The 12,495-nt window shown below is 46.3% G+C and overlaps 3 protein-coding genes across 3 annotated transcripts; 1 reads left to right on the forward strand and 2 right to left on the reverse strand.

Moving 5' to 3' along the window:
* Positions 1–98: 98 nt before the first annotated feature.
* Positions 99–6,312, forward strand: VTP01DRAFT_4713 (uncharacterized protein; the record flags this gene model as incomplete). The annotated part of the gene is made up of 4 exons (XM_069383425.1): positions 99–1,812; positions 1,877–2,859; positions 2,915–5,988; positions 6,048–6,312. The coding sequence occupies 4 exons, from the start codon at positions 99–101 to the stop codon at positions 6,310–6,312; spliced, it is 6,036 nt and encodes a 2,011-aa protein (XP_069244127.1).
* A 60-nt stretch (positions 6,313–6,372) lies between these two features.
* VTP01DRAFT_4714 (uncharacterized protein) lies at positions 6,373–9,628 on the reverse strand (the record flags this gene model as incomplete). Its single annotated transcript, XM_069383426.1, has 7 exons — positions 6,373–7,615; positions 7,678–7,926; positions 7,997–8,411; positions 8,477–8,677; positions 8,744–8,975; positions 9,056–9,402; positions 9,469–9,628. The coding sequence occupies 7 exons, from the start codon at positions 9,626–9,628 to the stop codon at positions 6,373–6,375; spliced, it is 2,847 nt and encodes a 948-aa protein (XP_069244128.1).
* A 1,235-nt stretch (positions 9,629–10,863) lies between these two features.
* Positions 10,864–12,072, reverse strand: VTP01DRAFT_4715 (uncharacterized protein; the record flags this gene model as incomplete). Its single annotated transcript, XM_069383427.1, has 5 exons — positions 10,864–11,046; positions 11,104–11,255; positions 11,312–11,366; positions 11,444–11,715; positions 11,778–12,072. The coding sequence occupies 5 exons, from the start codon at positions 12,070–12,072 to the stop codon at positions 10,864–10,866; spliced, it is 957 nt and encodes a 318-aa protein (XP_069244129.1).
* Positions 12,073–12,495: the final 423 nt, after the last annotated feature.

Here is a 12,495-nt window from a genome sequence, read left to right on the forward strand (position 1 = left end):
CAAAGCAAAGAAGCAGCGGAAGGTTGCACCAAAATGTCGTGCGTAAAGATCAGTCTTCTCGCCAAAATTGCATTCTCATCCCCTTCTTTTTCTTTTTAATGGATAGCAGCCAGCCCCATACGCCGTCTAGCAGTAAGCGTCGGCACAATTCCATGGAACAAGAAGATATACTAGATACCCTGACATCACGCGCTTCACTCGATCTATCCACCTTCCTGTGGCAATCGCCAAGTTTGTTTGATCATCAATTCACTCTAGATACCAAACGTGTGATCTTTGAAAAATGCTATTCCTGGCTCTGGCAAAACGAGGAAGAACTTATGAGACAGTACTTTTATCCCGATCGCCAACACTGGGACGATTCGATCGCACGACTGTTGCAGAATCACCGTGGCGACACATTGCCTTTCGATCAGCTCACTTCAAACAACGGCGATGTTCCTGTGAGTTCTTCATCTCGAGAAATATGTGGCCGGCTGTTTCGCAAAGGAGAGCCGGTGTACCGGTGCAGGACTTGCGCGCTCGACGACACATGTGTTTTATGCAGCAAATGCTTTAATGCAAGCAACCACGATGACCACGATGTATTTGTATCTATCAGCACCGGCTCAGGGGGATGTTGCGACTGCAGCGACCCAGAAGCATGGAAAGTCCCACTCCACTGCTCGTTGCACCACCATTCATTGAAAAAGAAAGGCTCCCGCATACCTGCACATATCGCAAATCACATTCGCACAAGCATTCACACCATATTGGAATTCGCATTGGAAGTATTTGCAGTCACTCCCGAAGAAGTATCTTTGCCACGCAGCGATGCAGACATTGTACAAAGTGGACAGCAAGTCGCAGCTGCTTTGCGTCAGCTAGGTATCCCGACACGGAGTCCGCCGCCTGAAAAGAGACACCGAGAGGATGCGTCCATGGATACCGATGACGAAATTTATGCATGTGTAGTTTGGAACGACGAAGCGCATTCTTTTGTTCATGTCTGTGAAACAATACAGGAAACATTAGAATGCAGCTACGACGAAGCGAAAAAAGTAACAGACACGATACATATTCGTGGAAGATGCGTTCTCGGTACATCATCCAACCTCGAAGACCTACGAAATTTGGCAGCTCCGTTGCTACATATTAATCTTGGTGTCACAATACGACCTGCACGGGATGTATTTCGAGAACAAGTCGCCGCATTGTTGCTAGACTGGCTGCAACAAATTGCATGCGAGCCTTTACCCATTAATCAGGACGGATTAATACGAACGGTACTGTGCGAGGAATTGACATCACCGTTCTCCTTACCCAAACCATTGGTAACCGTTGCACGGTCGAAATCCGAGGACAAAAACAAGGACAAAGATAAAGATAAAGACGACGTGGGCGATGCGCATGTAGACGGAGAGGATACAGTCATGGTTGATGTAAACAGTATCGTAGCAGAGGAAAAGGTACAAGTATCCTCATCAACATCGGGCTCTGCTTCAAGTTCTTCAAGCAAAAATGTGCAACCGAGAGGGGATGTCGCAAGCATCGACTGGGACCCAGCATCGATGGTGGAGGACTACCGACATCTAGCGGAATTAGAGGCTAAATTTGATACAGAGATGCTACCTTCACGTGTAACAGCGGACTGGAACGATCAAGAAGAAATGCAAACAATGGCTCTAGACATACAAACAGAATTTGAGCAGACTTTGCAACTCGATTACTTTCTACTGTATGATTTGCGGCTTTGGAAGGAAGTGCGCCTGGCCTTGCGCGAGCTGTACATAGCGACTCTCATGACGGACGCATCCTATAAAAAGATATTAGGTGAACTTTATCAATTTAATATCTCCAAAAGTATCCTGAATGATACTAATTTATTATTACCTAGGTAAACGACTAACAAGAAATTATGCTCGACTGGCCGAATCATTCCTCTTCCGAGATCGTGAACCTGAAAACTCTGTTATCCTATTTTCTGTACAATTACTTACCGTACCGTCAATTGCCGTATTGCTCGTAACCGAGTATCATTTCTTTGGACTGATTTGTTCCAACCTGATGGCCTTCTTCATCACCGAGCAGATCTACTATTTGCCACCACTGGAACGACGTGAACTACCGACAAGACTCAACTGCGATTCTCGTGCATTCAGGACTCGGCGATATTTCAACTCTTTCCATGATATAAGATATATTCTCAACGTCGATCTCCTTAAGCCTATCATTGCACAGACTCCAGTGTATCTACGCCAGTTTCTCGATCTTATTGCGCTTTTCCAGGCGATGAACCCTCAAGTTCGGCAGAAAGATACGCACGTCGAATATGAATCTGATATGTGGATCAATGCTTTTAACGTTACTGTACAAATTGCAAAAAGCTGCAAATGTCTTGCGGAATGTTTCAAAAGCCTGGATGGTGACAGGATACAAGCGACTCAAGCAACAATCCGTGCTGTGGCTAGAATTACCAAACACATTGATGGCTGGGGCTTGGGTGCAGAAGAGGAGCCGGGCAAGTCACCTCCTGTACCTGCAACGTCGGATTGCAAATACCATACCATCACGTTTCCGCAAGTAGGCAGTTTGGAGGTCATTGATTATGATATTGCGTCTCAGCCGGTATCTTTCCACCATCCCCTACACTGGTTGCTAGCTGGAATATTGGATGCATCCAGTTGGGTGGATGAGCAAGCACTTAGTGCGGCTGGATGGGATACATCTTTTGGGGAAATTATCACCGCATGGAGAGGTGAGAAATCTGTCGATGCGGCACTTTTACCTGTTTTCGATTTTCCTATCCGGACTCTGGCTTTCTCGGCGCAGATCAGGGCTGGTGTCTGGGTAAGAAATGGCTTCAGTGTCAAGAATCAGGTTCGTGTAAAATTACCTATATGAAGACTTCCAGTCTGCTAACCGTTCGTGATAGGTCTTGCATTACAGAGACATTACATTGAGGGAATCCCTTTACGACAGCGATGTCTTTTTGCTACAAACGGCGCTCGTTACTGTGGACCAGAATCGTGTGCTAGCAACTCTTATTGACCGCTACAATTTGGTGAACTGGTTCTCGAGCAAGGCAGAGGAGCATCCGATTTATGACTCAACTCAAATGCTATTCATGGTGGAGGACCTGCTCAATATCCTAATCCACTGTGTTTGTGAGCGTGCAAGTTCTGCAAGTCTTTCGCAACAAGAACGTATTCGCAGGGAAATTATACACCATCTTTCGCTAGGTCAGCTGCTTTACTCTGAACTTACCAAGCGAGTATCGGAGCGCATGGCGGAGCGGCCTGAATTCGATGCCATTCTGCAGGAAGTGGCCACCTTCAAGGCCCCAAATAATCTCAGCGATTCTGGTCATTACAGCCTACGCGACGAATTTTTTGACCAAGTCGATCCATACTTTCATCATTTTAGCCGCAACAACCGGGAAGAAGCCGAACGTGTCCTGAAGGCACGCGATAAATCACCTTTTATCAAGCCTCGACCATTGCAACCCATCAATGGTATTTTCAAACCGCTTGACGATGTAATCGAGACCTCTGTATTCCTGCAGATGATCGTGTACACACTTTTGAACGCCAGAAACATGGAAAAATGCGAATCTATTTTGGACGAAGCTTTGCATCTAGCTATGATCGCTGCTCAGAACTCCAAACCAGACGGCTTCCTCAAGTCTGCAGTGGACAAGGCGTTTCCATTTGACGTCCAAGATTATACGCTTTTCGATGCCCTGGTCTTTTATCGCAATGACGAGGAAAACTACAAGGATCTGCATCCAAAGATTGATTATATCTTTGATCTAATGTCTCATTGTGGACTGCAGCAGACTAAAAATGTTGTCGATGGATATTTGGAAGAACGAGCAAGACTGCAAAAAGAAAAGGAGGATGGAAATCAGGAACTGTCAGAGCTAGAGCGTAAAAAGAAGGCAGCTAAAGAACGGCAAAAGAATATCATGGATATGTTTGCGCAAGCACAATCAGCTTTCCTTGAACAGAACGAGGATCTCTACGATGAAGACGAAGAGGAAGAAGCGGGTCTAGGAGATGACGGGGAACCACAGCCAGTGATAGTGTATCCAGCAGGAACTTGCATCGTCTGCCAAGAAGATGTCAATGAGCGGTCGCTACCGTATGGTATGCTTGGTCTACTGCAAATATCCAATATGCTGCAAGATATTCCTGCCGATTCAAGGTCGATGGATGCCGAGATTCTCGCAAGAGATGCGACGCTGGCGGGCGAATGGCCTGAACATCTCGCTGTTGACCACTATGCTGGACGCAGCCCATTATCAGGACGCAAGACCGGGCTATATGCAAATACCTGCGGACATTTGATGCACATTAAATGTTTTGAAAGCTACTGTGCGTCCATTGACGCCAGGCATACATCACAGCTCCAACGCAATCATCCTGAAAATCGACAGCGAAAAGAATTCACATGCCCTCTCTGCAAAGCTCTAGGCAACATGGTACTGCCGATTATTTGGAAGGGACAAGCCGAGACGTATCCTGGGCCATCGGACGAGGAAAGTTATGAAAGATTTTTAAACACAGATGTCCACTTTATCGCGGAGAAGTTACAGTACGCTATCGACCCTAACCGGCCAATTGGGTTCGGGCTGTGGAGTGAAAATGGAGGAAACATGTTGTTTGCACCTCGACTACCGTCCCTGCGTGGAGCCCACGGAGAAAGCAGGATACCAAGTCTATCAAGTATATTAGGCACGGCAGCAGCTGAGCAGCAAGAACGTCTCCAGCATCGGCTAGGTCCTCCCGCTATGCTTATAAAGTCAGCGGCCGGGATCATTCCAGCTATTGAGAAGATTTACGGTAGACTATCCAGCGTTCTTTCAGCCATTCTGGACATTTGTGGAAGCGAGAGCACCAAAACATTGTCATCCAGCATCAAGTATGTGGATAGTTTGTGGGGTACGCTGGGATACACGATAGCTTGTCTGGAGATCTCCAATCGAGGTCAGCCGCTCCAGGAAGATCAACACACTGTATTCGATCAAATTGCATCATCGCAACAAACATTGCTGCGCATATTTTGTGACACGATCATTGCATACACACATCTCATGTGCCAAAACGAGCAACATGCCAGCACAGGATCAATGTTGTTCCAGATACCAGCCACGAAATCTGACAGCAGTGTCATGATCCAAGTACACGGCCTTGCGCTACAACGCATGCTACAAATTTTTGCCGTCGATCCAGTTGCTGCGACGCAGGTTGCTGCAATTGAGAATACGCTGTACGATAACCCGCCCCTTCTTGCCGACGATCCATTCATGATTCTTGCCGAACTCTCCATGCATTTGATACCAGTAACACACGCCGACATTTACCCATTCATCCGCATCCTCTTCCTCGCCGAGATCAGCAGAGCTATCGCGGGGCTCTTGCCACGATTGACAGAATTAAGCAGCAACGACATTACTATTGATATCGATGACAGCGATGCGCCAGCTGTTGGCAGGCTTGCAGCGTTCATTGCATGTCAACTTTCGACGCAGCAGCGTGTACCATCTCTGGACTCACGACTTGCGCGCCTGCTGAAAATGTACACTCTACCGTTTCTACGGAGGGCTAGCATGCTTGTGAGCGTACGTTACGGCGTATCGTTACCAAAATCATCAAAATCGAATGAATTTGATCAGTTGCTTGAGGTGTTGCGACTGCCTTGTCTCTCGGACATGATCACTCACGCAAATACTGAGCGACTGGTGCGCGGATGGTGCAAACAGCTGTTGAGCGACGAGACTGCTAAGCAGCAGCAACTTATTTTGGACCGACCAACGCCGTACAACCTCATTCCACTCACTCGACGGTTGGATACCTTGATAAACGAAAGTATGCAGCACACGTGTCAACGATGCAACTCAGTCCCTACCGATCCTGCACTCTGCTTATTGTGTGGTACCTTTGTCTGCTCGCAAAGTTTCTGCTGCTCAGAAGGCGAAGAAGGCGAATGCAATCTACATATGTTTGAGTAAGTGATGATATAGTGCAAGTGAATCGAACGATTATCTAAAACCTCTCTCTATTTAGGTGCGGCGGCGAGATTGGTATTTACCTGCTTATCAAGCGATGTTCTCTGCTTCTTTTACACAACGAAAACGGTTGGTTCCTCCAAGCACCATATTTGGACACACACGGTGAAGTTGATCAAGGACTTCGACGTGGCAGGCCACAGTACCTAAACACAAAGCGGTACGCCGATATTCGCAAATTATGGTTGCAGCATGGCATTCCCTCATACATTGCAAGACAAATTGAAGCGACATTTGATGTGGGTGGTTGGACGACATTGTGAAAGGAAAAGAAAATGTTTTTATACAAGCCAAGAATAAATAAAGCAAAGACTTTACATTATTTATAAAGAAGCATCCGTAATGAGAGGAGGTGTGCTGCAGGTAGGTGCGGAACCAAGTGGTGACAAGGATTTCGCGGACGACGATGTTGTTGATGTTGCCGGGGATGAGGAGGATGATGACGATGAACCAGCAAAAGGAGCAAGGGCTTCCAAAGCATGATAAATTCGTTTGCTTAATCGAGCGATGCACTTGTCCGCCAGTACAATCTCCCAGGCAAATTCCACACCATACATGAGCTTTATAGCGTAAGCAACATGGCGAGCTTCGGTTTCACCCATGCCTATATATTCATCGATAGGCGTCATGGGTATACGGTGAGGATCGTTACCCAGAGCGTTCTGCACCAGCTTCAAAAGACATCTCTGGACAGCATCCTTATCCTGGATATTAGGTGCCTTGGGAGCTGTGATTTCAAATGCGACGCTGCGTGCCATGACATTGTGCTTGCCATCGTGGTGGTATCTAAACTCGTACGTTCCCGCCTTCCAGGGCAAGTGCGATCCTTTAAAGATAAGCTTGCCACTTGTTTGGGAGCCTGAGTCAGAGGACCATTGCCACAAACCGCGTGAGCTGATATTAGTGATGTGTTTGTGCTTGTTGGCTGTGACTCTGTAGACACCGATCCAGTCCCGTTCGCTGTGATTTTCTGGAGCGGTCCAGGAGATCCGGATTGGTTGACCAAGGACGAATGAACCGTCGTCGCCGTTCTCAATCTTGATCGAGTATCGGCTCAAGTCATACGCGTCAATGTTGTTGGCAACCAGCGGAATAAGTCGAGAGCGAGACGTTTCCAACAGAGTCTTTGTCTCTTCAATCACTTCTTGCAACCGCGGTCGTGCAGCTTCTACCATGTCGCCAACTGCACCTGCAGTGTCCTCGGCTGTCTTTTCAACTTTCTCGACCATATCTTTGACGATGCGCTCCATATTCTTTGTCGTTGCCATGGCAGCTTGAAGCTCGGAAGTTTCGCGGATGATCTTGGTAACCTCTTGCTGCAGCTTGTCAGGTAGAGCCTGGGGAAGAGCGATAGCTGCAGACTTTAAGGTCTTTGTCAAGCCTGCCTCCTTGCGAATTTGGTCACCGTATAGCTTGCGCATGTGAGGTGCTTCGACGTAGTTGAGGAACAAGAAATTGGAGATTTGCGAGAACAAGGCCAGAGCATAGATAGTCGAACTGTTGCACATCAGGGTCAAGCCCCAGAATGCAGCGTGACCGACAATCTTTTCAGGATTGTTCAAATATCTGATTGAATCAAGATGTTAGCAAGTTCTAGATGAATCATTTGGGATGTTGACTTTATATACCTATAAATGCCTGTATACAAAAGAGTGGCTGGGTGGTCATCCAGGAAGAAATCACCGTAGAACCAGCCATAGTCACCCAAAACTTCGTAAATTGATACGGATGTCCAAATATGTAATCCAATGAAAGCCAATCCGAATGTATGACGCAGCAGAGTGGTACCATACGCCCAGTTGTCGGGTAACGAGTACATTTTCCAGCATGCCACGAAGAAGGAAATATATGTCATGCACAGCGAGAGATTGTAAATGCTGAAATTGCACAGGTAAAGTAAGTCCCTGTAGGTACCGCACTGCTGTTTATGATTCCAATCCCATTTACCTTTTCCAGTTACTGAACGCTTGATCGACACCACCACCCCACTTTACGAAATGTCTGGTAAAGAACTTGTTCTGAGATTGCTTTCTCAGCAGGGCACCCAGACCGTACGAGTGGAAGATGCGCCAAAATACTGCTTGACTGACAGCGAATACAACTCCAGCCTTGCCGCTGAGCATCAAAGGCGTCACGAGAGAGTAGAGCATGATGATGGTAGCAGCGAGATCGGTTGAACGGCAAACATCAAAGTTCTTGAATACAATGAGGTCGCGTCGGAAATAGTACGAGTAAAAGTCGCGACTTGCGTTCTGGTCCAAAGTACTGTTGAGGGAACTAGCTTCTTCGTCAGAGCTTACAGGTGCAGATGTCACTGGCTGTCGCTTAGGCGTGGTAGGTGGGTTGTAAGTCTTTTCGATATCTGCCAAAGGAATGATGCATCAGAAACTTTGCATCCGACCAAGCACAACTCGAATTACTACTTACGCGGCGTCTCAACCAAAGCAAGGAACGCAAATTGAAGAGCGTGAGCGGCAATGCTGACAAACAGGACAGTGTAACTCGCGCTCATCAATGACAGGCCATAGTAACCAATATATCCAATTGAATACATTGGATGGGGTGCCATTTCAAAGACGCCGTCAAAGGTAAGCGATTGCTCAATCAAGAAGAAGAAGTCGCCCCAATCTAAGTTTGGGAAAATATTCGAATGAATACAGTATTCATGCCTTTCTGCAACCTTTTTCTACTTACACCATGCAAAGTCCTTGACAACACGCTGTGCGTCCAATTTGACCCAAATATTGAACAGGATCAAGAACAAACCGCCGGACCAACGCATCATATCGCCAATGAAGAAACGAGAGCCAGGGCTTACATTGAACCATGACAATGCAAAGCACATGTAAGAAGTAAAGTCATTCATAAGAATGAGGTCCACGAGCTGACGGTACAGGAGCCAGGTATTGTACTCTATCGGAGCCGTCTACAGACAAGAATAGGGTTTCGAGTTACATAAACGTCGGACATCTAATGCATTTTTTCTCCGTGTTCCCCGGTCCTTACCTCAAAGTCATAATCATTGCCCATCTTCATACTCAATTGGGTTTTGAGCCATCGATAGATTTTGGGGTTGGCTTCGCGGTCAAATATCTTGTATTCTTTTGCAAGTCGAACAAGACCACGGCTGTCGCTTTGATACTTGAGCAGGACGCCGAGACCGGCATTGTAACTGAGACGCCAAAACATAAAGATCGCAATAAAAAGGGGTTGCTTGATCCAGCGTGGCAGGAGCAAGAACAGCGCGATCTCAATGCCCATGGCTCCCAAAGTCAAGTAATCAAATACGCTCTTCTTTTCTCGAGGATCAAAAAGGGCTGACACCATGTCTCGGGTTGCTGGAACTCGGAACACTGTACTCACCCAAAGTAAGATTAGATACCGATGGGGTCAACAATAACGGGGGGCAGGGAACTTACTCTTGCCGTCCGGAGTCTTTCCGTACGAGAAGCTGGATGATTTCTTTTTGTCCAGGTCGTCGTCGCTGGCCAAAGTGCACGAGTCAGTGGACGAGTTGGACAATCGTCGTGCGTCCTTGTCTGTCACAGCGCGGTGACGAAGTCCTGATTCTTCATTCATGGTCCCAGACTCTTTCTTTCTGGCTTTCTCGCTTTCGTAATTCGCTGCTTTTACAGGCTGGTTGAACAGGCGAAGAGAAGGAAGGGTAAAGAAAGCGCAAGAACGCGTTGAGCAGAAAGCGCAAGAAAAAGAAAGAACGGTTAACAGTGCTTGTGCCCCACCACTGCTGGCACCAGCGGGGACCCAACGTTATTCCTGCTCCCCCATTCGGATATCACGTGAAGTCGACTGCCATCTGGCCAAGTATCTCGGACAGGTTCTTGCATCACCAAAACTTCTATCCCTCCCTGGTTTCGTAGACTAGGCAGCTGCTTTTCACTATACATAATCAGCATGTATATTTGTGTCATGGCATATAAAAGAAGGAAAAAGTATGCGCAGAGAATCGCTGCATTTACAAGCAATATTAGCATCGACATGCCTGTGTATACACGATGACAGCACAAGCATGTAAACCAGTACAAAGAAGCTGCATTCTTAATCTAAAGTACTCAATACTAGCCTGAGTTTTCGAGTGAGGAGGTAAATCTACAGTAGTAGAATTGAAACTACTACCGTCGCGACAGATCCTGCAATTTTCTTCGTCCTCGGATCATGCGTTGCTATTTTCAGTTCAAGAATAGTACTTGTGTATTCGCCGTATATACCTCCACTCAGATTTCTAGTTACACCGTCATTCATGCAAACTATCGCGAAACACAGTACCCAGCACTTTGCTGCTCCAAATGGGAATCGACATTGATCCATTCCCGTTGATTGCTGGAAATATAATATACATCGTCACTGTAAACGCGACAACGAGAGTGACAGTGCAAATGATCGAAAGCAAATGATTGCCACGTTCTTGTGCAAGATAATTATCGTCGCACTCTATAAAATGGCTGGACGTAAACCTCGTTTGTTTGAATCCTTCCATTTTAATTAAAGTCTGATACAACTTTACATTGCTTCGAGCCATCTGGCGCGTATCAATGCATGACTTCACTGCTTGTATTTCCATTGCCTATATGTAATTATATACAGACCTACTATCGAGATACAGATGCATACAAAACATAGAGGCACAGATTGATCAACATGAAATATTATTGTTCCTGCCATAGCTGGTCTTTATATATAGTTTTAGATACACGTAAGCAAAAGGATTATACAAAAAAGCAGATGAATGCTTGACTCTAGAGATATTTCTATGGGTATCTATATGGATTTTTGCTTTAAGTGAGAGAGATCTATTATTATTGAGGTTTTCGCCCGCAGGCCCAATAAACGTTAAAAAATGTCTGGTATTCCACACACTCATCGAATGCTTTATCCATGTATGCATCAAATTGCTGTTCATCGTACGAGTCGCCGGCCTTGTCACCCAGCACTTCGCGATAGACATATTGGCCCATGTGTCGATATCCTGAGAGCACAGCCTTGCAGAGAGCAGCGTGTTAATGATTGATCGACTACATATATATTCGGCGACTCACCTCATACGTATTCTTGCCAACAAATCCTCCCCAGCATAGCGGTAGTGAAACATAATCGGTATTTACCTCGACAAATCCCGAATCAACTAGAAATCGTCTTATCCTTGGACCAACAAACATATGGTCCTGGACCCTTTTCTGGTAATTGTATACTGAAAGGGGACGATTAACAAAGTCTCGCATACATTCCCCTCTTGATTGAACATACTACTCTCTGATAACTTCTTCATGAGCGGACCGGCCCTCTTAGGGAGTAGATCAGGCTATTTTCAGAATCCATTTAGAATTTACACCGCGACAAGATGATGACGATGATCAAGTAGTAGCAGCAGTGGCATACCTCAATCAGATCCAACCATCCACCAGGTTTTGTGACTCGCCGCAGTTCTCTCATGATGAATCCAATATCATCACCGTGATAGACAGAGCACATGATCCGCTGATGCACATAGTCAAAGGCATTGTCAGGAAATTGCAAACCATCCAGAATATTCGCGACATCGATGAAAAGATTTTTCGGCACATGTTCGATTGCTAAAGTATCTTCCGCCGGGAAAGGATCCACTAGATCGATCGCGTAAAACGTGGCGTTCGGGAAATCATTTGCCATATCTACAGCAAACGTAAATCAGCGAGTCTGCCAGACTTTTTCTCTCTTTCGCTTTGATCCATGCCTACAGCCCACGTAGCATACGCCCCACATCCTACATCCAGAGCCATCGCGCCTGGACTTTGCAGGGCAGAGTCGACCGGCGCAAAGTAATTACGTTGGAAAACATGCTTCATTAGATAATGAATTTTTCGAAAACGTTCAGTAGCTTCCTCGTCGCTGGGGAAATACAGGGAATATGGCGGGAAGTTGGGTTGGCTATGCATGGACGTGGATCCGTCCTGGAAGCTTGGCGTGTTGAAATTAAGACTCGGGTTGCTGTCGACCTTTTGTCGTCTCTTTGAAAGTTGATTGCCCATGACGTCGAATCAAAATGGGACAGCAACGAGAGAAAGAAAGGAAGGCCTATTTCAGGAAACCCGCATATGGTATATATGCTATCAAAAAAGCGAGTGCGCCATTTGAAAGCGTGCTCTGAGGTTGTACAGACCAGAAGAAGCCTAAAGTTCGATGTGACCTAGTATTGGATAAACATAGATTCTCCTGGTGGGAGCCAGATGTTCCAAACCAAGGGCCGTCAGATGCCCATACATTGGTGGTCTAATATGGTATTCTCGCGTTACAGAGAAGCCTTGCAACACCGTTTTTTGCAAGGCATACACAGCCACGTGGCAGGTAGCCCAGTCGTGTAACATATAGCTGCAGTAAGAAATGTAGCATCTATATTGACGCTGCGAACAAACCTTGGATCCTGGGTTATCAAGGTTTATTAAAGGACGACG

Source organism: Rhizomucor pusillus (assembly GCF_041956525.1).
Source record: "Rhizomucor pusillus strain CBS 183.67 unplaced genomic scaffold VTP01scaffold_2, whole genome shotgun sequence".
Lineage (NCBI taxonomy): Eukaryota > Fungi > Mucoromycota > Mucoromycetes > Mucorales > Lichtheimiaceae > Rhizomucor > Rhizomucor pusillus.